Here is a 26,140-nt window from a genome sequence, read left to right on the forward strand (position 1 = left end):
TAACATATTTAGTACACATACCAATTTTCAATATGGGCCACATACAACAATTAATAACAAATATACATATATAGATACACACGTAAAATCAAGTAGTACAGGATATATCATCTAGTTGACTTGTACCAATATTGTTCAATCTTTGGCCCTGGGGTCAAAAAATGGCCCCACCCGGGCGGTCATGGGTTTCCTTATATATGTATATGATGAGAACTTAAAAAATCTTCTTCTCCGAAACCAAAAGGCGAAGGCCTTAGATATTTGGTATGAAGCATCGTTTATTGGACCACTATAAAGATTGTTCAAACTTTAGCCCTGGGGTCAAAATTGGCCACGCCCCGTGTTCATAGGCTTAGGTTTTCAATATTTGTATATAAAAGAAGCATAAAAAAAAATTCTCTCCGAATTCACAAGGACTAGAGCTATTTGGCATAATACATCATTAAGTGGACCTCTACCTTTATTGTCCAAACTTTGGCATTGGGGTAAAAAATGACCCAGACTTTTAAAAAACCTTAACTACTTTGAACCATCCAGATTTCTTATCAAACCAATGTGCAATATATGACAGGTGAGCGATTCAGGGCCATTTGGCCCTCTTGTTGTGATGAAGCTGATGAAGTATATATCCATCCCTGGAGTGATTATTAAGATTTAAAATATTAATGATGTATTTTTGCAAATGGAATAAGCATTTCGAAGGTTTTAAAGCATTAAATAGTGGCAATGTTGACTCCACCAAAAATCTGAACAAATTGAGTTTCATGTACATTTAAAAAAGGCTGACAGTAATGGATGTTACAGTATCATGTGACAAAAACGCTAAATGTGAACTGCCAGACTGTGCCGAAAACTGAAATAGAGGCATATGCATGTGCCCCTAGTATAATCGACAGCGAACAGCAGACTAAACTGGATGCCCATATGGTACTTCAAGACAGCGAACAGCAGACTAAACTGTGGATGCCCATGTGGTACTTCAAGACAGCAAACAGCAGACCAAACTGTGGATGCCCATGTGGTACTTCAAGACAGCGAACAGCAGACCAAACTGTGGATGCCCATGTGGTACTTCAAGACAGCGAACAGCAGACCAAACTGTGGATGCCCATGTGGTACTTCAAGACAGCGAACAGTAGACTAAACTGTGGATGCCCATGTGGTACTTCAAGACAGCGAACAGCAGACCAAACTGTGGATGCCCATGTGGTACTTCAAGACAGTGAACAGTAGACTAAACTGTGGATGCCCATGTGGTACTTCAAACGCAGCTTCAAGCATGACTGTTTGAAACTACATATTTACAACGATTGTGAAACAAGTTATTACAACATAATATTAATCACTCTCGTTGGCATGATTTTACGCGCGATTGTGGTCTTGTGTTGTGGAAAAAACTGGACTACCTGGTGAAAACCCACTTGGTCTAAACAAACCAAACTCACATGCACCCAGGGTGGGAATCGAACCCAGGTTGCCTGGATGAGAAGCGAGTGCACTAACCGGACAACCTATGTTTGAAATGTAAGGTGCGACTGTATGAGTCTGGGCACCGTTTCAACGTCGTCAGTGCAAAATGGCAATGTGAAAGTATTTGTTTCCAAAATGTTTCATTCAGAAGTTTTCTAAATTATTAAATCAGATATTATTTTTTTCCAGCAATCTACATGCGGACACATAAGGGTAAACACTAAGACCATCACTTTGGGAAACATTTAAAAAAACTAACTTAAGATTTATCACATATTTATTGAGTAACCAACTGGTCATTTACTTCATGTAAATATAAATACATGCACAAATAAGTTAACACAGAAAAAAAGAACACATCTAAATCAAAGAAATGTACCAGTAAATTTTGTTTTATTTTTGACACTGGTACATAGGAGGCTGAAACACTCCATTTTAGTACGTGATATTCAGGTGCTTCACCAGTTCATGGCTCCAGAGTTTGGTACAAGTAGAACTCAAATATCAGCATTATTCTGAAGACTTCGCAAAATTGACAAGTTGCTAGTTGTCAATCCAACAATCAGGTTACTATTGATAGAAATATTTGTAAAAAACATGATTCAATTATACGATGGATTAACTGGTAAACCTCCACAAAATGATCTCAACATGTAGCAATTATAATATTGGCCATATTTTATCTGCTATGCAGAACTTGGCTAGAAAATAAGGAGTTAGTCCTCATAGGAAGGCAATTAAATGTTCCATGCATGTGATGCTTTAATGATGGTACCTCTGCCTTATACACGAGCGGATCATGGGAGGGGGGAATTGTTGGGAAGAACCCCAAAGCTCCCCTGCCTTCTATGATGCAAGTAATTTACTTGGTCAATCTCTGTAGTGAATTCTTATAATTAACACAATGTTATGATTGTACAATATTGCGTAAAATGTCAGTTTTATTATGACAGCATAGGGCTTGAACCTGATTGAATTTAAGAATGAACAAAATGGTTTTCAAATATAAAACAAATGTGATATAGAATTCCCCTATGTACATACATAATTTGCCTTGCCTATACACAAAAACTCAAATATTCGTAGTAAGAATGGATTTCATTATTTATAACCATACCATTCCTCATATCTCCCAAAATAATCTAGATTTTTTTTATTGAAGTAATATGTAAACAACCAATACATTCAACTATCCAATTCTCTAACAATGGATAATATGCTTCTTAAACAATGATTTGAAATCCTTCTGATTCCTCTTTTTATTATCTTTCATACATGATCTCCCATATTGGAATGGTAGCAAGTAGGCGGAACTTAACTGTTCGAAAACTAGTGTTTGGACAAGTTACAACACCATTCAAGTCTACAGAAAGCTAATAATTAAATGTTGTCCTTGACAACATCGTACATAACAGTACCTCGCGATTAAAATTATACACTTAAGCTAAAGTGCTTTAGCCTTTAGTATAATTTCAAGAACTCAGATTGTATGAACTCAACTATTACATGCATAGTCAACTATCTCCAGTTCTTGTCGGATAATCATTAATATGCTTAATAAAAATACTGTAATTCACTATTCATTTTACATCCAGATTAACACTCAAGTTTTTTTAAACCACAAAATCAGTCATTATGAAAGTCCTCACAAACTTGTAAAACCATTCTCATTCCTTTGCTTGATTATTATTTGTGGTATCAGACTGCTGAACAGGTTTATCATTTGCATCATCATTAACTTTTTTATTAACATTTTCATTTAAATCAATCAGGCTTTGTTCATTATTCTCTACGTTGTTTTGATCTTCTCTGTTTTCACCTTTTAAATTCTGTTTTTCACCTTCTATTTTCTGTTTTTCACCTTCTAAATCTGGTTTATTATTCACACCTCCTGAATCATCCTTCAGAAGATTAGCATTTCCTTTATTAGGTGTTAATGCTTCAGGCTTGGGTGAAGGATTTCCTGGCTTATTGTCAGAAAGCACACCTGAATGCAGTAGTTTGTCAGATTTTGTAGTTAATGGCACGGCTGTGGTTGTATTGGTAACTTCCGCAGGTGGTATGTGGAAGAAATACAGCTGGAAAATAAAGCACATAAGGCTCAATAAGGAAAGATGAGGGGTTGGAAGGTGTGGAAAAATCACTACAAAATTAATTTCTTAGTTGCCTACAATAGCATACAAACTAATCAGGCTTAAAATATGAATAAATATATAAATATTGATAGCGTTATAACAATGTTGGTACAAATACAAACTACATAGGAGTAAATGCATTAAAATTCTGTTCTTATAATAATTATAAACAATAAATATCAATAAGTAAATATCATAAATTAAGCCATGATTATGCTGTTCTGTTGTTCATGTGTATTTAACATTTTTGCGTAAATGTTGTTTTTCTGAGTAATAAATAAAACAGCTTTCATCCGATCTTCGTTCCTAATTCCTTTATTAATACAACAGTGTCTGTCCAATCATCAAGACACTCTGAATATTTTTCAGTAGGGATCGGTTCCAGTTTGACTATCGATAATCAGTTCCACGCAAGTAACCGATTTTCGATGGTACAATCTTTTTTGACAATACTTTTAATTGTAGTTTTATTCTTGTACAATAACTCGTAATCCTTAACTATGCTTATGGGGCATGTGTATGGTTAAAGCTATCGAGTGTTGTTGTTGCTTTCAGTCATATTGTTTAATTATAACAACTGAACGCTTCGGAATTTATAAATGATTTAAAGAAAAAAAGTGGAGACAATTAACCAATAACTAGAGGAAAAAAGAAAAACAACACAACGCTTGAATCGATGATCGATTATGACCAAGTACAATCGATTGTCACCACTTTGAGGCCCAATCAATTTTTTGATTATTATCGATCATCGGAACATCACTATTTCTCAGCTTAATATTTGTTACCACTATGAATACATGTCATCATGGGTCAAAAACCAGGTCGGACCAGAGTGAATATTATGGGTCAGCAGCATTCACTTTTTCCTCTATTAACATACATCCTGCTCAAAACAACATTTGTCAAAATGAAAAATCTGGCTTTAATGCAGTTGCAGTTTCTGCCTTAACCCCTGGTCTTCAGTCTTAAAATATTCCAAGTGTTTGTATACCACTTGATAAATTACCTCATAAATGCTACGTCGAAGGCAATATTTTGCTTTGAATGAAGACTACTATTTCTTCAACATTTTAAATGAAACATAGCCCAGTCTATGCTGCTGATGCTGCCCCGCCTTCCAATTTTTACAAGAGTTTGATTGAGAGTTCAGTTTCTTAAAACACTTCGACAAACCTTTTCACAAAACCACCGCCTGATGGAGCCCTGTCAAAACATTATTTTGGAAGTAGGTTTGAGGAAACCAATCACCGAAACGAACTCCAATAATAAAACAAAGGCAGGGCTCTTTAAGCGGCATAGACTGCCCTTGTTTCATTTAAAAAGGTGAAGAAAAAGAAAAGTTATCTTTGTTTTAAGTCTTCATTAAATTTATCACGTGGTATACACACACTGATTACACATATGGCCAGAAGTAATTGCTTAGTTAACCCAAGACATCATCATACATACCACAAAGCCTGCGGCAAGTGCCAGGTGAAGAATAAAGATGATGCCCACAAATATTCCAGCCACCTTTCGTGTGTCATGTTTCATTGCAGGCCAAAATGTGAGGACAAGCACTCCACCCGATAGCACAGCTCCAAGCACCACAAGAACCCACTTGAACCAAGTGATATTGACAACCCACAGAATCTAAAGAAAAAGTTTTTATAATTTATACACTGTCACTGTATTTAATTGCAGCCACATTTAGGTTATTTCAGTGGTCACAATGGTCTAAGTCTCTGTTTCCCCACCCCCCTTCCAGAGGCAATGTTGATTATATATGATTATATATATTCAATACTGAAAATATAAATAAGACAATTTTAAGAAAAATAATTTTCCCTTAAGCATCTGAAGGTATTCATAAAAAATTGTCGTGGTATTAATTAAAAAAAATAAAAATTTAAAGATATTTAGAGTGTTTACAGTAACATAAAAGGTTGAGTTTCAATTTAAGTCAATAAAAATAGTCTTTCACAGTCTATCATGTAATAATATCTTATGACCAGTGAGAAATTTAAATTAGGAAATGGACTAAAGCTGAACTCTCGGAGATTGACCGTTTTGACAACATTTTTATTTTTTATCTTGGGATGAACCAATCTTTGCTTAAATACCTGGAAACCTGTGATATAAGACGGGTGACAAAATATCGAATCGCAGTTTATTTTCGAAAATATAAGTTTTGTGGCTAAAAGCGTTACTAATGCTTTAAGACAAATGAACTTTAAGAATAAAACAAAATTTTTTGAACGTAAATGCAAACAATAGCTGTCACAGTATGTGACGAATGCCCCCGATTGTGACATTGACCTATGAACAAGGTCAGTACATGAAAAGTTGATCTTGCCTTTACATGTCAAATACATATGGCAAGTTATTTTAAATTGCCTCTAAACATAAAAAAATACCACCCATACTTGACAACCGACACTGTTATGTCCTTATATATGCAGCATTCCATTGTGAATAAACACCCAAGTGTGACCTTGACCTTAGAGATAGGGACACGGGTCTGTCATGCGACACGTCGTCTCGGTATGCCGAACACATGTGGCAAGTTATTTTAAAATCTGTCCATACAAGGGAAAGTTACAGCCCGGACACGACAACCTATACTCTATGTCCTTATATGCAGCATTCCATTGTGAATAAACACCTAAGTGTGACCTTGACCTTAGAGGTAGGGACACGGTTCTTGCAAGCGACACGTCATCTTGGTATGCCGAACACATGTGGCAAGTTATTTTAAAATCTGTCCATACAAGGGAATGTTACAGCCCGGACACAACAACCTATACTCTATGTCCTTATATGCAGCATTCCATTGTGAATAAACACCTAAGTGTGACCTTGACCTTAGAGGTAGGGAAACGGTTCTTGCACGCGACACGTCGTCTTGGTATGCCGAACACATGTGGCAAGTTATTTTAAAATCTGTCCATAATATTCTGAGTTATTGAGTCGGTCGGACGGACGGACGGACGGACGAACGGACGGACGGACGGTGTGATTTTAATATGCCCATATTAAAAAACTGCAACCTGATCGTTTGTCAGCAGTCTTTTATCACTGGTTCTTGGACATTTACACAAAAATTGGCTCATTCTAAGGCAAAAAATAAAAAAAGTTGTCAAAACGGTCCATCTGTGAGAGTTCAGCTTTAATAAATGAAATAAATATGTTTTCTAAATACCGGCCCAGTCATAGACTTACTGATATTGGGATATATATAGCCAAGGAGTAGCCATATACACACAGCATCTCGAGAAACGTAAGCCCGGCCTCAGATTTTCGCCACCACAGAACGCCATACAGTACAGCAGGAATCAGCCACCAGTAGCTGAATATGGCAGATGCCGCAAATGTCACTGGAAATGGAAGAATATTGTTACCATTATGCTGTTACAAACATGATACAATGTATTAGATGTAAGGATATCACGGGCCATATTATAGTTCACATCTTAAGTGGATATTATACCTTTTTCTTCAGTTCAACAATTTCTTTATCAATATCTGTTTTATTTCACAGGAAGAAGTAGAAAGTGTTATGCCATATATATATATATACACATATATACATATGCAGTCGAAACCCGCTATGTCGAACACTGTTATCTCCATGTATATTCTGGTTATGTTGAAAATATTTTTGGTTGGCTAGATGTTGAGTTAAGTAATACACTTTTATGTATTCGGTTACATTGAATGTTTATTATCTTGGAATATTTCCTGAGGTCACAATGAATTTGATTAGCGAGTTTCGACTGTATTCTGCAAATTAAAATATGGTTAATAAAGTTTCTTGAAAATAAAATACATAATTTTGACACTAAAGTAAAGATAATAGCTAAGGTACTCATAACAAACTAAGGTATTGAAACTAAATACAAGTTACAACCCAAACACAATAAGAAACAACAATGGCCCTAGGAAGTGCCCCATTAAGGCTCATTCAATGTGCATCAGTGGCTGGAGCTCCGAATGCTGTTATATACCTTTGTGGAAGTCATAATGCCAATTGTAATCTTTGCCCCCAGAGGCGAGATAGTTGGCCAGGTTTCCTGCTATAGCCGTCGTGAAGACTAGGGTCGTGCAAATCCAGAACGGCCCTGAAATAATGTTTATTACATAAAAGGGGCTGCACTCCGTATGATGAAATAGCAAAAAAAAGAAGAAAATTGTTAAAAACTTACATAAACTTAGTATCGATGTGTAAACTGCATTGAAACTTACTGACGTCCCACATACGTAGTTTACAATTAATTTATTTTTCGCAGTTTTTACATATTTTTCTATTAAAAAATATTACTAGGTATGTCTACCAAGTAGAATTCATTCCTTATGCATGATTGGCTAGTCGATGTTATCATGTGATATTACCAAGTTAGGTATATAGCTTAAATATTCCAACAGTTAAGGGTAAGCCTTCGTAGCACAGTGGATACAACACTGCACTGCAATTTTTGCGACACCGGTTCGAACCCGATCTCGGACACAATTATTTTTTTACATTTTGGTATTTTTTTTACAATTATGATAATAACGAGTAGAACATTTTATTAAATAATTGTCCTGAGATTCGTTACAGAAAAAAACTTTTTTTGGGGCCAATCTGGTGTGTAGTCCCTTTAAGTATAGACTTTAATTGGAATTCATAAAATATCACGTTTTCCTGTATATTCAGCACTTGCCATGCAGAATAAACAACAGTAATTTTAACACCAATCAAATCATAGGTATTGTTTATATTACTGCATTCAATCATTGAAGATGCACCATTACTCCCAAATAAGATGAAACACAGTTAATACAATTGTTTTAATTTATCGAAAAGGATGAATAAATTAGGAAATTGTGTTCAATTTGAAAGAAAGGTGCAAAAACACGGTATTTCTACCTTAAGAGACGATATTTGATCACTGTAAATCTTCTAGCACACACCAATCATTTAATATTTGTGCATTTTTAGCTATTTAATACATGGTTACAATCTTGTTATGAGCAATTAATATTTTCCACAAATGCATTATTTAGTAAGTACCGTAGTTAAAGGTTTATCAGTGAAAATTTATGTTTGTTATATACATGTATAAGTATTGATTTTAAATATGAGTATCACTTTAATGACTTAATAGAACTTGAATAGTCATTTTTACCAGAAGCTTTTTAAATGATAAAAACAGAATCTCACTGATGATCCAACTGGCAAAGAAACACTATTAAAAACACAAAACATTGTGGTTGAAATTCTTAACAGAAATTCAATTTTAAATACATTCTTGGGGCCATATTCATAAAGAATCTTAAGTCATTTCCTAATTTAAGGTAAATTTTTAAAATTTTCATAATCAAATAAAAGTGACACTCTTATTCAAATTCAATACATACACATGTATAACAAACATAAATTTTGACAGATAAACCTTTAACTACTTACATGTTACTTGTACTAAATAATGCATTGATGTAAAATATTGATTACTGATAACAAGATTGTAACCTTGTATTTAATAGCAGAAAGCGCAAAAATACTAAATGATTGGTGAATGCTTAAAGATTTACTGTCCTCTACTATAGTCTCATGAGGTAGAAATACCGTGGATTATGCTCACTTCTTTCAAATTCAACTCCGTATCCTTCATAAGAAGAACCATTGTTTTCGACATTTATTCATCCTTTTTGGAATATTAAAACAATATTATTACTCGTGGTAAATCTTATTTGGGAGTAAGAGTGTATCTTCAAAAGTAATGAATAAGTGTTTCAAACAATAAGGTATGTTTTTTTCAAAAACGTCAATGAAAATAATGTGTTTGGAAATTCTTTATTTATTTTTATTTCATCTGACTAAAGAGAAACTAAAATTAGGAAAGTGACTTAAGATAGAATTTGACTTCGAAAGTTTTATGAATACTGCTCAAGATTGAACACATACCATACAGGTCTGGGTTGGGTCTAATGTTGTGATCGAGATATCGTTTGTTTGGTAACGGTGTCATTGAGCCGACCACTCTACGGAACACCTGCCAAGTCTCCACATCGAAGAACTGCTGGTAGTACTCAAATGTCCAGAATGAGTGGGTCTTCTTGTCTCCCTCCTTTAGAAGCTGTTTAAAAACAAATGGAAATATTTCATGTTTTAATGAGAAAACTTTGCTATTTAACTTTTATCTTTACATACATATGCAAACAATTATAGCTTATAAGCGGTGATCGACCTTAACACAAGCCCTGCACTGGTAAAATGACTTCTGGGCTTGCTCAAATTCTGATTTTTATATAGCAGGGCTTGTTAAAAAATTTGATGCCAAGCAATAGTATACGAATTCGGGCTTGTTCATCCAAAAGTCTAATTTCCATGACTGTATAATAAGTAGTAAACGTCACACTTGCCCCAACATTTATCAACAACAGCAAAATCAAACATATAAACTCATGTCTAATTCACTTGTATTTTTTAAAGCTGCACTCTCACAGATTGAACGTTTTCACAACTCTTTGTTTTGGTGGTGTTAGTAGTTTATACTCCGGGTCCCTGCGTGAGCACATTGAAGGGTCCCAGAGTGACAGTTCAACCACCGCACACCTATCCTGGGCGGTGAACCAGTACTAGGTGCCTTCACTACTGCAAGGAACTGCCAGCTTCTGTACATGCCAGGGGCAGTGGTACAGTGCGAATGGTCGTAGAAAGGATTTCATAACCAATCACAACAGAAGTGACCTGGTCCGCCCGGGAATCGAACCCGGGTTGTCCAATTAACAGTCCAACGCTCTACCGACTGAGCTAACCGGGCGGACACCCCTTTGTTTTGTCTTGGAACGAGCAAATTTATGTGAAAATGCATGGCAACCAGTGATATAAGACTGCTGACAAAAAACAAGAGCTGTCACAGTATGTGACGAATGCCCCCGAATGTGACATTGACCTACGAACAAGGTCAGTACATGAAAAGTTGATCTTGCCTTTACGTGTCAAATACATATGGCAAGTTATTTTAAATTGCCTCTGAACATAAAAAAATACCACCCATACTTGACAACCTACACTGTTATGTCCTTATATTCAGAATTCCCTTGTGAATAAACACTTAGTGTATCTTTCACCTTAGAGGTAGGGACATGGGTCTTGCACACGACACGTTGTCTTCGTATGTGGAACACATGTAGCAAGTGATTTTAAAATCTGTCCATACAAGGGAAAGTTACAGCCCTGACACGACAACCTATACTCTATGTCCTTATATGCAGCACTCCATTGTGAATAAACACTAAGTGTGACCTTGACCTTTGAGGTAGGGACACGGGTCTTGCAGCCGACACGTCGTCTTGGTATGTGGAACACATGTGGCAAGTTATTTTAAAATCTGTCCATACAAGGGAAAGTTACAGCCCGGACACAACAACCTGTACTCTATGTCCTTATATGCAGCACTCCATTGTAAATAAACTCTAAGTGTGACCTTGACCTTTGAGGTAGGGACACGGGTCTTGCACACGACACGTCGTCTTGGTATGTGGAACACATGTGGCAAGTTATTTTAAAATCTGTCCATACAAGAGAAAGTTACAGCCCGGACACGACAACCTATACTCTATGTCCTTATATGCAGCACTCCATTGTGAATAAACACTAAGTGTGACCTTGACCTTTGAGGTAGGGACACGGGTCTTGCAGGCGACATGTCGTCTTGGTATGTGGAACACATGTGGCAAGTTATTTTAAAATTTGTCCATACAAGGGAAAGTTACAGCCCTGACACGACAACCTATACTCTATGTCCTTATATGCAGCACTCCATTGTAAATAAACTCTAAGTGTGACCTTGACCTTTGAGGTAGGGACACGGGTTTTGCACGCGACACGTCGTCTTGGTATGTGGAACACATTTGGCAAGTTATTTTAAAATCTGTCCATACAAGGGAAAGTTACAGCCCGGACACAACAACCTATACTCTATGTCCTTATATGCAGCACTCCATTGTAAATAAACACTAAGTGTGACCTTGACCTTTGAGGTAGGGACACAGGTCTTGCACGCGACACGTCGTCTTGGTATGTGGAACACATCTGGCAAGTTATTTTAAAATCTGTCCATACAAGAGAAAGTTACAGCCCGGACACGACAACCTATACTCTATGTCCTTATATGCAGCACTCCATTGTGAATAAACACTAAGTGTGACCTTGACCTTTGAGGTAGGGACACGGGTCTTGCACGCGACACGTCGTCTTGGTATGTGGAACACATGTGGCAAGTGATTTTAAAATCTGTCCATACAAGGGAAAGTTACAGAGCCGGACAAGACAACCTGTACTCTATGTCCTTATATGCAGCACTCCATTGTGAATAAACACTAAGTGTGACCTTGACCTTTGAGGTAGGGACACGGGTCTTGCACGCGACACGTCGTCTTGGTATGTGGTACACATGTGGCAAGTTATTTTAAAATCTGTCCATACAAGAGAAAGTTACAGCCCGGACACGACAACCTATACTCTATGTCCTTATATGCAGCACTCCATTGTGAATAAACACTAAGTGTGACCTTGACCTTTGAGGTAGGGACACGAGTCTTGCACGCCACACGTCGTCTTGGTATGTGGAACACATGTGGCAAGTGATTTTAAAATCTGTCCATACAAGGGAAAGTTACAGAGCCGGACGGACGGACGGACGGTGCGATTTTAATATGCCCACCTTCGGGGGCATAAAAACAGATCACAGATTTCATATTTAAGTTTAAAAATTGATGTGTTATGCATTTTTCTTAAACCGTTAGTAACGCTTTTAGCCATAAAATTTTAGAACGGAAATATGTTTATCTGCCATCTGATTTTTTTTAAGCAATCTTATATCACTGGTTTGCAGATATTTACCCAAAAATTGGATCATTCCAAGACAAAAAATAAAAAAGTTGTCAAAACAGTAAATCTGTGAGAGTGCAGCTTGAAGGAAAAGGTGTTAACTTTGGAGCCGCTTCATTTCTATATCTTATGGGTATTACAATAGTATAGATTAGTAAAGTGAAGAATAGCAACAACCCACTCACCTGAGACTTGTCGCCCCCTCGTCCTTCCTCATCACTATCAATGTCAATAGCCGAATCTGGAAAGTTGGAGAAAGTGTGTGTCTGTCCGTCTGTCTGTTCAAACATCACATCTTCACCACCCCCAGAATCATGGAACCTAAGATCATCCTTCGTGCTCTAGTACAATGGATATACAGTATTAATTATGTTTAACTTGATGTTGTAACAAATAAACATTGCCATCAATATGAAATCTTAAGAATGAACGTTATTAACTAGACACTTTTTTCCTGAATACTACTCCGGTAGTACCGGGGGTATACTACAGTATACCGGTAGTATGAATTGAAAATTTGTATGTAGCTCAACAGCCTTACACAAAAAATTACATTTTTTTAAAATCGAGTTTTATTCAAACTTTATTGTTGGAATTATAATGAATTGCATTGGCATTCTTGTACTGAACACAATCATTTGAAGTGTGATACCCTACCAGTTACCACATATAATGTTCATCTTGAATAGTGTATTTAAAGCAAAGGTTACTTTTATGAGTGTTCTCAATTGTGAGTACTCAAAGGTTCTAGAACTAGTTGTCTACCCTCTCATTTCGCTTGATCACCTACTTGTGTATAATAAAAGAAATAAAACTCATTTTCAATTCTGCAGAGTTAGCTAAACCTGTGCCCTTTCCCTTAAAACATTCTCTCTTTTGCAGCACCCAGCCACAATAATGAGCCTTTAGGGATACTTTTTAATCACTTTGATAATTGTAATGTATTCCTGTCTCCAGTTTGTCAAGTACTAAAAAAGTCAAAGGTCAAAAGACTTTATGATGTCCATTTAAGTGGACATTAGCAGCACCCTGTCCTTCTTTAACCTGGCTTTAGCCCAAATGTTTGACCCACCAGTCGTGTCTGGTAAAATTTGAGTGTGACTGCTAAAATAGCCAAATTTACCATCTAGATTATGAAAATGAGATTTCGTTCAGGAACACCCTGGAAGCCTTTCGCAATGTCTGCTATAAGTGGTTAGCATATTGAACCCTGAATCAGACGGTCCTGGGTTTCACTCGGGAGCTTTGTCGATGATGGTACTTTTTATAACCCAGGAATGGTAAATGGTAAAATCAAATTTTCATAGCAGATTTATAAAAAATGTACATGTGTTTGCCACTAAAAAGCTCAACAGAGTTTCATGTTCTTGACTGTCAATGATGCAAACCTAACAGGGCCAACAGATCCCTTCAGAGAAAAGCATGCTCGACCTTGAAGGGGTCCACTGGTCTTTATATACAGTTAATTCTCAATCCACACAGAGCCCGGGCTTTGCTAATTTGCATATTACCAAACAAGTACATCAACATACTATGAATGTACTTCCATCTATAACAGAATGTTATACTATGAACGCACATCCACCTAAAATAAATCTTAAGTGAACCTGGGAGGGTAAGTGTGCCCAAAATGCGCTCGAATCCAAGGCCGCCGGAACACTAGCAAGACACTCTTACCAACTGTGCTAACTTGACAGCTAGTCCACACCCACATCAACCTTTTATTTAAGCCAACAGAGGCACTCCAAGTGCCATTTACTGCTGCTATCAATAGAGTTAACCTGGGAGGAAAAGTGTGCCCCGTGGGGGGCTCTAGTCCACGACTGATGGAACACTAGCACAGCACTCTTACCAACTGAGCTAACCGGGAGGCTGGTTCTTATGCACACACACTACAATCTTACCTTTTTACATACCTGGGGAGAGTTGCTTAAGTAAAATCCTCTACAATAGTGCTATTATACGGTAATCTCAACCATAAAGTTTGAATAAAACTCAAATTAAAAAAAAACAACATTTTGTGGAAGGCTATTGAGCTCTATACAAACTTTTACTCGTACAGAGTAGTCTCGGCTAACTTATCATTGCTTTACATTGAGATTAAGTTCAGGAGCGCTCCGTAGAAAATAACTTTAGCAACACACCCAAGGCTTATGCACCAGTCAATTGTAACCATGGCCCCCCCCCCCGATCCGTGGGTATACCAGGGATAGCCGGGGAAATGGGCCGTGTTTTAACTTTCCAGGTGGCCCCGCAGTCCTGGGTGAATGCGGTGGTTTTGTCTTCACGCCAAAGATAGCGGGGAACGGGCTGTACCTGGGGTGCAGTGGCTTTTTTGCGGGGATTTTACCAGCAGTTCGTCCCCCCAGGGCTGGGATTTTACCCGGGCTTGGCTCGACCAAAAGTCATAGGTTCCGTTATTTCCTGGATCTGGAGGGCCGTGGTTACAAATGACTGGTGCATTAGAGTTTGATGTCCGAAATGTCAATAACCCTAAAACTACTCAACTACTGTATTTTCCAACACAAATACACAATATATCCATCCAAAAATCCTAACTCTTCTTTCCCCATATAAAACAATATGAATATGCAATTCAATAAAACGCAAAATAAACAATAAATGTACATAAATTGAAAGCAAGTACCATTTTGTTTTGTCCGTCTCCACGTCAGATTGTTTTCGGAAGAGTAACTTCCCTTGCTTGCTCTAAGTTGTCCAGACGCTCTGCGAGAAAATCGGCATGAGAAGGTCGTCACAAATTTTGAGATGTGCGGAAAAAGCGGCAGAGACTGTGGCAGAAACGAAGAAAGAAAGTTTGCTAAAGAAGCTTGGTCAGTTTTACATTGAAATTAAAACGATCTAAGTATCAAGTCATGTAATCTAGAGGTGTTTTGGTTTCGGGATGTTATCCGGATATGTCAAATTTCGGATAATTTGAAATGTCCATCAATACTAGGACTGTGTATCGTCTCTCAACTCACGATGCGATGCGTATCACGATACGGACTACGCGATTCACGATACATGACGATATATAAATAGTTTATATAGAAAAAATATGTAAGACTTAAATGTTTGCCTATTTTGTAAATTGTTATGTTTTTATTATTTGGCATCGGCGAAGATCCATGGTCATGTTTGTAGTGTTTCTATTATATCTTAATTTGGCCAGACACAATTTACAAATAACTAGTTTATTGTCTGACTTTGCAAAACCAAAGTTCTCCCAAGCTTTGGACTTATATTTTGCCGGCGCATTTCTCTAGGGTTTCTCTTTACTACCGATAGAATTTTTCTTCCGCCATCCTTGGCTTGGCAGACCACTGAAAACTGTCAAAACAGCGAAAGCCACTTCAGCTAGTTCGCAGATTCCTTTTTTTTCATATCTTTGTCATTCAATTTAAAAAAGAAAATTAAATTGCACATTTTTTAATAATTTTACTTTCATTTTTCATTTTAGTTTGAAAAATAAACATGGTGTAGATAAGTAAGATAACTAGTTGTAACGTATTTTGCTAGCTCTACCTGCTGGTTGCGAAAATGCGGCTGAAGTGGCTTTCGCTGTTTTGACAGTTAAAAATGAAAGTTAACAAATTGACTGGATCATGCAAATTGAAAGTTTGAAATGTGTTTTAAGCATACAAATCTTCAGTCGGAATAATGAATCAAACGATACGCGATACACACAATTTTTTACAATGCGATACGATACAGTATCGTTACAGCCCTAATCAATACAAAGCTCACTCTTATTTAAAGGGACTCTATTAAGATTTTATACTAGTATTTACATTACACCTTGATTACAATGAATTATCATGTCTTGTGTTATCCTCTAATGCGCCAATCAATTGAAACCACGCCCCCACCCCCTGGTCCGGGGGTATAGCTAGAAATGGGCGATGTTTTTACCTTCCAGGTGGCCCACAGTGCCCAGTGAATGCAGTTGTTTTCACTTCCAAAACAGCGGGAAATTGGACCTACCTAGGTTGTCCCTTGGTTGCGGGGGCATTAATCAGCAGTTTGTCCCTGTCAGTCCCCTGACCTGGCGGCGGGGGGGGGGGGGAGTGGTTACAATTAACTGATGCAGGGGGGGGGGGGAGTGGTTACAATTAACTGATGCAGCATATGCTGTTTGTGGTCAGTTACAGGATTTTATTCACATCTTTTTCAAATTTTTCGGTAACTACAAAATCCAGGTTTATTTGAAAAAAAAACGCAACAAAAACACCCAAACTTCCAATATCTCTATGTATCAACTGATCACTGACAGTCTGAAAAATGATCAGAAAAGATATATATGTACCTTTGAGAAATTACCCGGAAGTCGGTAAACTGTGTTGAGGTTATCATCAAACCAACATTTTTTTTATAAATCAAGAAGACTGTTTTTTTTTCACCAGAAAAGCAATCTTAAAGGATTTTTTTTTTATAGCTTGAGTCATTTTTTTGTTGCCTCTGGCGATAGAGCTAACTGGAAATTTTGCTCACTGGTATGCAAGTTTATATCTTTATATTTCAGGAAATCACTTCAAAAGTATCCTTGATGACTATAAAACAGTTGCTTTGGAGACTGTACAGGATATGAAAGATCGTCCAATAAAGTCAGGAATATACCTTTCTATTCTTGGAACAACAGTTGCACTCTTCAAAACCAATCCGGATGAGATTCAGTTCAACGCTAAACACACCCAGAGCATGATAGACTTGATGATGGTTGGTGACAAAACACGCAATCCTCAGAGTCAAGAGGTGATAGACAGTGTTTCCAAACTAAAGAATCAAGAGAGGCTTAAATACTACAATTTAGGCTTTTGTTCTCTTATGTGTGAGAGGGAGTATGGCTTGGATGTTGGATTGTATTCAGCAAATTGTAAATATGTTAGACCACATTGGACACAGTTTCACAAGACCATTGTGGATGTCGGTGTGTTTGGAAGGTGGATAAACTTGAGTAAGGGTATGGTTGACTATGATATCAACCCCGAAGAGTGGTTAGAAGATGGGTCGCCCAATACGGAGTTCAAATATTATAACAAAGATTCCTTGATACGATGGGATATGACAATGAACAATTGAACAACTGTGATCTCATAGTTTTTAAAAAAAATGATAAACAAAATGCACTGATTATGCAGATTATATCATAAATAAAAAAATATTGCAATGATTTTGTCTATTAATTTATTATTTGATTATTAATTTATTATTTGATTCAAGTGTTTTTATCAACCATTTGGGGATTGGGACAGGGCAGTTCTAATTGGGAAAATGAGCCATTTTCACTGACGTTTGGAATCAGTTTTGCTAAGAGGAATGAACAAGAATGCATTTAGAAACAAGAGGCTCATGAGGGCCTATGCTCTACTGGCATGACTCCTGTGGTCATTTTCAATCCAGAGAATGTATGTACATATATGGGTAATAGGCAACAAACATAAAGTTCACGTTTTGTGTTTGGGTTACATCTGAGGACAGAAAATGTTGTAAGCAGATTAGTTGCATGAACTATTTTAATATGTGCCAAGTCAAGTTCATCTGAGGCAAAAATTAAATGGTCAAAATTTCACTGCTGTAGCTTCAAAATTAAGAAAGTAGGTCAAGAGGTCACATTTAAGGTCATTTGAGGACAACATTGATACTTGTTTGCAAAACTGTACATGTGGTCCAAATTTTATTGCTGTAACTTCAAAAATAAGAAAGTAGGTCAAGAGGTCACAAACAAGGTCATCTAGGTTCAAAATAAATATTTGTTTACAAATCAGTACACATGGTCCAAATTCCATTGCTGTAGCTTAAAAAATAGTAGGTCAAAAGATCACAGTCAAGTTCATCAAAGGACAACATTAATGCTCGTTTGCAAAACTGTACACATGGTCCTAATTTCATTTCTGTAGCTTCAAAAATAAGAAAGTATGTCAAAAAGTCACAGTCAAGGTCATCGGAGGACAAGATTAATGCTCGTTTGCAAAATTGTACACATGGTCCAAATTTCATTGCTGTAGCTTTTTAAAAAAAAAAAAGTATGTCAAAAGGGGTGGGGCCTGCTTTGGCCTCAGAGGCATAATTTCAACTGTTTTGGTAGAAGGTCATCATATGATGCTCCACAACAAATGTCAAAGGTATGAGCCTTGTGGTTTGAAACAAGATTTTGAAAGTTTTTCTTATATAAGTCTGTAGAAAACTTTTGGCCCCCGGGGCAGGGCCAGTTTTGACCCCAGGGGCATAATCTGAACAATCATGGTAACGGACCTCTAAATGATGCCTTATTCAGAATAGCAAGTGTCTGCTTAGGGGTTGCAGACAAAAAGATTTTCAAACATTTCCCAATTTAAGGTGCATAATTTGAACAAACATTCACAAGCAATTGTGTTCAGTTGGATGCACAAACAACAGACACTTCTGGTCTTTGGCCAATAGACCTAAAAATGGCATTTGGTCAATCGAGCTAAAAATCAACTAAACCCCTTAACTGAAATTTTGATCTCGTTCAACAAGGGCAAGGGAGAGTACAACATAAAACCAACTGCACAATCAAAAAACAAGTTGTCTCCCTTTATTCCTAGACTGCTATAACCCTGGCTAAACTAGCATTTTTTTATACTTTCAAGGGCCATAATCTAGTCATGCATGGGCTGATCTAGCTGGTTTTCAAAAGGAACCAAGCTCTGATGGACATCTACATACTTACAATAGGTTACATAACACCATTCCATCCTAAATACAAATTATGGCCCATGAATGACTGAGGAACTTAGGTTAAAGATTTAGGGCACATTGTCTCTGGTTTAAGGGCAAGTTGGGATATAAACTAATATCTTCTATACCGTTCATTTGATCAATTGACTTAATACTTCACACAGTTGTTTACGGTCATCACACAAACTCACCTATGGTTTAGAATAATTTGAGTTAGGTTTGACAAATGGTGACCAAACTTGGTTTGACAAATGGTGACCAAACTTGGTATATAAGAAGAGTTTATTGGGACCTTTCATGGGATTGCGTTTGGATCCCTAGGGTCAAGGTCAAGTCAGTGTTTTTGTTTCTAAAAATAGAAAAGTGGTTGGTACTGAAAAACTTTAGTTAAGGATGACATATTGCAGCTGAACTTGGTATATAGGAAGAGTTTATGGAGACTTTTCATGGGGCTGTGTTTGGTGCCTCTGTGGTCAAGATCAAAGTAGAAAAATGGTTGGTACTAAATAACTTAAGTTTGGGTAGACATATTACAACCAATTTTGGTATATAGGATCATTAGGATGTGTTTATGGAGGACATTCATGGGGCTGCATTTAGGGCCCCTTAGGTCAAGGGTCAAGTTCACTGTTGATAATGATAGACAACAGTTAAAACTGACTCCCACAACGAAGACTGATCATATATTTTTGAAAAATATCTATTTATTCTGAGTCAATAGTGTTTGTGATTGACGTACAAATGGTCCTTCTTTAAGCCTCCAGTATGACAAGGCTGTCTTTGATCTTCCTGAGGTTGATAAAACATTTAAGGTAAGCATTGGGCAGGTGCTTTTAAAGGAGTTCTTGGTGGTTTAAGAGGGTGGTACAGCATGCAGAAACTTTCTTATTTGAACAATTACTGGCAAAAAAGTTTGATATTATTTGTAATGTAGAACACAGGTAGGTAGGAGAGCATGGGATGGGGGAGCACATTGGGGTGAGGGACTGTATGGGGTGGTTGTAGCGCATTGACTGGGGGAGCACAGGGGTTGGGGGACCACATGGGGTGTAGTGTATGGGGTGGAAGGAGCGCATTGGCTGGGGGGACCATATGGGGTGGTTGTAAGGAATTGACTGGGGGAACACATTGGGAGGGGGACTGCAATGGGTGGTAGGAGCGCATTGGCTGAGGGACCGCATGGGTTGGGAGGACAACATGGGGTGGTAGAAGCACATTGGCTGGTGGACTGCATGGATTTGTAGGAGCACATTGGCTGGGGGAACACACGGGTGGGGGGACTGCATGGGGTGGTTGTAGCACATTGACTATGGGAGAAAACGGGTTGGGGGACCGCATTGGGTGGTTGTAGCACTTTGACTGTGAGAGCCCTAGGGGTTGGGGATCGCATGGGGTGGTAGGAGGGCATTGGCTGGGGGAGCACACGGGGTTGGCGGGGGGGGGGGGACTGCATGGGGTGGTAGGAGGGCATTGACTGGGGGAGCACATGGGGTGAGGGACTGTATGGGGTGGTAGGAGCGAATTGGCTGGGGGAGCTAATGGGGTTGGTAGAAGGGCATTGACATGGGGAGCACATTGGGTGGGGGACTGCATGGGAAAGTAGGAGCGCATTGGTGAGAGGAGCACATTGGCTGGGGGAGCACATGGGGTGAGGGACTGTTTGGGGTGGTAGGAGGGCATTGACATGGGGAGCACATGGGGTGGTAGAAGGGCATTGACATGGGAAGCACATGGAGTGGGGGACTGCATGGGAAAGTAGAAGCACATTGGCGAGAGGAGGGCATTGACTTGGGGAGCACATGGGGTGAGGGACTGTATGGGGTGGTAGGAGCGCATTGGTTGGGGGAGCACATGGGGTGATAGGAGGGCATTGACTGGGGGAGCACATGGGGTGGGGGACCCCATGGGGTGGTAGGAGGGCATTGGCGAGAGGAGCACATTGACTTGGGGAGCACATGGGGTGAGGGACTGTATGGGGTGGTAGGAGCGCATTGACTTGGGGAGCACATGGGGTGAGGGACTGTATGGGGTGGTAGGAGCGCATTGACTTGGGGAGCACATGGGGTGAGGGACTGTATGGGGTGGTAGGAGCGCATTGACTTGGGGAGCACATGGGGTGAGGGACTGTATGGGGTGGTAGGAGCGCATTGACTTGGGGAGCACATGGGGTGAGGGACTGTATGGGGTGGTAGGAGCGCATTGACTTGGGGAGCACATGGGGTGAGGGACTGTATGGGGTGGTAGGAGCGCATTGACTGGGGGAGCACATGGGGTGAGGGACTGTATGGGGTGGTAGGAGCGCATTGACATGGAAAGCACATGGGGTGGGGGACCGCATGGGGTGGTAGAAGCACATTGGCGAGAGGAGCACATTGACTTGGGGAGCACATTGGGTGAGGGACTGTATGGGGTGGTAGGAGGGCATTGACTTGGGGAGCACATGGGGTGAGGGACTGTATGGGGTGGTAGGAGAGCATTGACTGGGGGAGCACATGGGGTGAGGGACTGTATGGGGTGGTAGGAGGGCATTGACTGGGGGAGCACATGGGGTGGTAGGAGCGTATTGGCTGGGGGAGCACATGGGGTGAGGGACTGTATGGGGTGGTAGGAGCGCAATGGCTGGGGGAGCACATGGGGTGAGGGACTGTATGGGGTGGTAGGAGCGCATTGGCTGGGTTAGCACATGGGGTGGTAGGAGGGCATTGACTTGGGGAGCACATAGGGTGGGGGACTGTATGGGGTGGTAGGAGCGCATTGGCTGGGGGATTACATGGGATGGTAGGAGGGCATTGACTGGGGGAGCACATGGGGTTGGGGACTGTATGGGGTGGTAGGAGCGCATTGGCTGGGGGCGCACATGGGGTGGTAGGAGGGCATTGACTGGGGGAGCACATTGGGTGGGGGACTGTATGGGGTGGTAGAAGTGCATTGGCTGGAAGAGCACATGGGGTGGTAGGAGGGCATTGGCTGGGGGAGCACATGGGGTGGGGGATTGTATGGGGTGGTAGGAGCGAATTGGATTTTGGAGCACATGGGGTGGTAGGAGGGCATTGACATAGGGAGCACATGGGGTTAGGGACCGCATGGGAAAGTAGTAGCGCATTGGTGAGAGGAGCGTATTGGCTGGGGGAGCACACGGGGTGGGGGACCCCATGGGGTGGTAGGAGGGCATTGACATGGGAAGCACATGGAGTGGGGTACTGCATGGGAAAGTAGAAGCACATTGGCGAGAGGAGCACATTGACTTGGGGAGCACATGGGGTGAGGGACTGTATGGGGTGGTAGGAGCGCATTGACTTGGGGAGCACATGGGGTGAGGGACTGTGTGGGGTGGTAGGAGAGCATTGGCTGGGGGAGAACATGGGGTGAGGGACTGTATAGGGTGGTAGGAGCGCATTGGGTGGGGGAGCACATGGGGTGAGGGAGTGTATGGGGTGGTAGGAGGGCATTGGCTGGGGGAGCACATGGGGTGGGGGACTGTATGGGGTGGTAGGAGCGCATTGGCTGGGGGAGCACATGGGGTGAGGGACTGTATGGGGTGGTAGGAGCGCATTGGCTGGGGGAGCACATGGGGTGGTAGGAGGGCATTGACTGGGGGAGCACATGGGGTGGGGGACTGTATGGGGTGGTAGGAGCGCATTGGCTGGGGGAGCACATGGGGTGGTAGGAGGGCATTGACTGGGGGAGCACATGGGGTGGGGGACTGTATGGGGTGGTAGGAGTGCATTGGCTGGAAGAGCACATGGGGTGGGGGACTGCATGGGGTGATAGGAGGGCATGGGCTGGGGGAGCACATGGGATGGGGGACTGCATGGGGTGGTAGGAAGGTATTGGCTGGAGAAGCATATGGGGTGGGGGACTGTAGTGGGTGGTAGTAGCGCATTGGTGAGAGGAGCGTATTGGCTGGGGGAGCACACGGGGTGGGGGACCCCATGGGGTGGTAGGAGGGCATTGACATGGGAAGCACATGGAGTGGGGTACTGCATGGGAAAGTAGAAGCACATTGGCGAGAGGAGCACATTGACTTGGGGAGCACATGGGGTGAGGGACTGTATGGGGTGGTAGGAGCGCATTGACTTGGGGAGCACATGGGGTGAGGGACTGTGTGGGGTGGTAGGAGAGCATTGGCTGGGGGAGAACATGGGGTGAGGGACTGTATAGGGTGGTAGGAGCGCATTGGGTGGGGGAGCACATGGGGTGAGGGACTGTATGGGGTGGTAGGAGGGCATTGGCTGGGGGAGCACATGGGGTGGGGGACTGTATGGGGTGGTAGGAGCGCATTGGCTGGGGGAGCACATGGGGTGAGGGACTGTATGGGGTGGTAGGAGCGCATTGGCTGGGGGAGCACATGGGGTGGTAGGAGGGCATTGACTGGGGGAGCACATGGGGTGGGGGACTGTATGGGGTGGTAGGAGCGCATTGGCTGGGGGAGCACATGGGGTGGTAGGAGGGCATTGACTGGGGGAGCACATGGGGTGGGGGACTGTATGGGGTGGTAGGAGTGCATTGGCTGGAAGAGCACATGGGGTGGGGGACTGCATGGGGTGGTAGGAGGGCATGGGCTGGGGGAGCACATGGGATGGGGGACTGCATGGGGTGGTAGGAAGGTATTGGCTGGAGAAGCATATGGGGTGGGGGACTGTAGTGGGTGGTAGGAGCCAATGGCTGGGGGAGCACATTGGGTGGGGGACTGCATGGGGGGGGGGTAGGAGGGCATTGACATGGAGAGCACATGGGGTTAGGGACCGCATGAAAAGTAGGAGGGCATTGGCAAGAGGAGGGCATTGGCTGGGGTCACCCATAGGGTGGGGGAATGCATTTGGTGGTAGGAGGGTAGTGACTGGGGAAGCACATGGGGTGGGGAACTGTATGGGATGGTAGGAGCACATTGGCTGGGGGAGCACATGGGGTGGTAGGAGGGCATTGGCTGGGGGAGCACACGGGGTTGGGGACCGCATGGGAAAGTAGGAGCGTATTGGCTGGGAGAGCACACAGGGTAGGAGACCGCATGGGCTGGTAGGAGGGCATTGACATGGGGAGCACATGGGGTGGGGGACTGCATGGGAAAGTAGGAGCGCATTGGCGAGAGGAGCACATTGGCTGGGGGAACACATTGGCTGTGGGGACTGTGTGGGGTAGCGGACTGCATGATGTGGCGGACTGTATGGGGTTGGTGACCAGCATAAAGAAAGTATGTAGTATGCAAGGGTGGGGGAAGCTCACTGGGTGGGGTTTACATTCTCCTTCATTTGGCGGCAGCATACCGATGAAGTAACTTTATTAAGAACCTGCATGTACATTTAAGGACTTAAACACAATATACTGCAAGTACAAGCTTTGTCATTGACTTATGATAGATTTTGACCCCTTTAGTCAATTTTAATCATCTTGCATGGGTATTTGCAACCACTCTTGTTTTCATATCAGGTATAATACTTTTCTTTTTCTTCTTACTGGATTGAGGGGGGCGTGTTACACATCTGCATACATGTCTTGTTCCTTGTATGAATTGATTGTTGATTCTTGGTGGAGATTTATTTGCATTACATGCTAAAAATTTGAAACCCCAATGTTTAGTATGTTGCTATTGGTATTTCACCGATGTCAAATATTAAATTATGGTTGTCTCCCTTGGACAGAAGACTTTTTTGAATTCCCAATTTGAACATAGACAAACTGCCCTGATACCAATAATGTATTTTTATTTACATATTCTTAACCTATGAACCATGTAAATACTAAATATTTCATAATCTCATTAATTTGCACAAACTGGCATGTTTCAGCCATAACCAAATATTTTATTATCATGTACAATATTAAGCTACTGCAAGAAAAAGTTTACCTTTTAATCAAAATAAATGACAACTTACAAGATTTCAATGTTCACTGTTTAAACAAGAAGTCCAATGTTCTTAAAATCATATCAAAATACCAAGCAGCACAACTAAACGAGGGCCATTGAAAAATTATGTACACTTTCTGAATTCAAGATTTTGATGTTGTAATCATAACATTTGATGATTATATAAATTAAGGCATTCTTTAAAGAGGCTTGACACCAGATGGTCCAAAAATCGGCAAATAGTGTTTCCTCAAAACAAGCCTAGAATGGTCAATGCGAGCCAGTAGGAGGCTGATAATACACCATTTTACATGATTTAAAGAATAAATGCAACAGTCATGTTGCTGTCTCATCTGGGTTTCCCCGTTTAAAAATAAGCACATTACCGTATTTTCTCGACTATAAGACGGGGAAATTGGGTCCCGATTTTTACCCCAAAAGTAGGGGACCCGTCTTATAAGCGAGTCGATAAAATATTAAAAAAAGATTCAAGTCAAAATCAGTAAATTTTTACATAGTGTATTCGTCTATCCAGTATATCGTCTGCTTATACAAGTATGGGGCAATTAAGTAAACAACAACACGAAATCTCTTCACCGCGCGTGCTCTGACGTCACACAGTGTACCGTTATATCTGCATTTTTTGCGCGTGTCAGTATAATTAGTTTGACAGATATATCAAATCAATAAATTGGAATCTTAATATGATGTAGGTACCTAACTGTCAATTTGATTAAGCAAACAAATGACAATGCGAATATGAATCCTTTATGTTCGTCGCCAATCAAGGGACAATATTGCCTAAAGCATTATTGCTAAACAAACACCTATTCATGCCTCGGCTTTTCGCAGTTATGTTATTGAAGCCATTTATTTTGCCGAAGAACTTCATTGGTGTCTTCAATAAAAAAATAAACTAAAACAAACATATGTTGTTATTGATTAATTATTAAAATTCCGATAAGTAACGACCTGCAAACTTGAACGCGTAACCATGTACTCATTTTTAACCTACCTCCAAATAGAGAGCTCACACGCCATTTTCTTTGAGTAAAACAAAAACAGTTACCGCGAAAGTCGATAATTGTCCGTTGAGCTTGAACATTTTTACACATTAGGAAGAATTTT

At 40.7% G+C, this 26,140-nt stretch overlaps 4 protein-coding genes across 4 annotated transcripts; 1 reads left to right on the forward strand and 3 right to left on the reverse strand.

The window, feature by feature from the left end:
- Positions 1-1,729: 1,729 nt before the first annotated feature.
- On the reverse strand, positions 1,730-15,202 carry LOC128214668 (protein YIPF1-like). The gene is made up of 7 exons (XM_052921256.1): positions 15,113-15,202; positions 12,651-12,806; positions 9,535-9,706; positions 7,595-7,708; positions 6,810-6,964; positions 5,058-5,240; positions 1,730-3,548 (listed from the first exon to the last, which is right to left on the reverse strand). The coding sequence occupies exons 1-7, from the start codon at positions 15,113-15,115 to the stop codon at positions 3,138-3,140; spliced, it is 1,194 nt and encodes a 397-aa protein (XP_052777216.1). The 5' UTR covers positions 15,116-15,202; the 3' UTR covers positions 1,730-3,137.
- Positions 15,165-17,616, forward strand: LOC128214669 (mitochondrial import inner membrane translocase subunit Tim29-like). Its single transcript, XM_052921257.1, has 2 exons — positions 15,165-15,299; positions 16,991-17,616. The coding sequence occupies exons 1-2, from the start codon at positions 15,209-15,211 to the stop codon at positions 17,545-17,547; spliced, it is 648 nt and encodes a 215-aa protein (XP_052777217.1). The 5' UTR covers positions 15,165-15,208; the 3' UTR covers positions 17,548-17,616.
- Positions 17,617-20,086: 2,470 nt separating this feature from the next.
- LOC128215236 (uncharacterized) lies at positions 20,087-23,890 on the reverse strand. The gene has a single exon (XM_052921945.1). The coding sequence runs from the start codon at positions 23,888-23,890 to the stop codon at positions 20,087-20,089; it is 3,804 nt and encodes a 1,267-aa protein (XP_052777905.1).
- A 15-nt stretch (positions 23,891-23,905) lies between these two features.
- LOC128215237 (uncharacterized) lies at positions 23,906-24,316 on the reverse strand. Its single transcript, XM_052921946.1, has one exon. It carries the CDS (start codon positions 24,314-24,316, stop codon positions 23,906-23,908), a length of 411 nt encoding a protein of 136 aa, XP_052777906.1.
- Positions 24,317-26,140: the final 1,824 nt, after the last annotated feature.

The sequence above is a fragment of the Mya arenaria genome, chromosome 13 (assembly GCF_026914265.1).
Source record: "Mya arenaria isolate MELC-2E11 chromosome 13, ASM2691426v1".
In the NCBI taxonomy this organism is placed as follows: Eukaryota; Metazoa; Mollusca; class Bivalvia; order Myida; family Myidae; genus Mya; species Mya arenaria.

Coding starts and splice junctions, on each gene's coding strand:
- LOC128214668 (XM_052921256.1), bottom strand. Junction 9,707..12,650: donor GAGGGGGCGACAAGTCTCAG/GTGAGTGGGTTG, acceptor GTTTTTAAACAG/CTTCTAAAGGAGGGAGACAA. Junction 6,965..7,594: donor GCATTATGACTTCCACAAAG/GTATATAACAGC, acceptor TTCCATTTCCAG/TGACATTTGCGGCATCTGCC.
- LOC128214669 (XM_052921257.1), top strand. CDS start 15,209: ATGAGAAGGTCGTCACAAATTTTGAGATGTGCGGAAAAAGCGGCAGAG. Junction 15,300..16,990: donor AAGTTTGCTAAAGAAGCTTG/GTCAGTTTTACA, acceptor TTTATATTTCAG/GAAATCACTTCAAAAGTATC.
- LOC128215236 (XM_052921945.1), bottom strand. CDS start 23,890: ATGTCAATGCCCTCCTACCCCCCCCCCATGCAGTCCCCCACCCAATGT.
- LOC128215237 (XM_052921946.1), bottom strand. CDS start 24,316: ATGCAGTCCGCTACCCCACACAGTCCCCACAGCCAATGTGTTCCCCCA.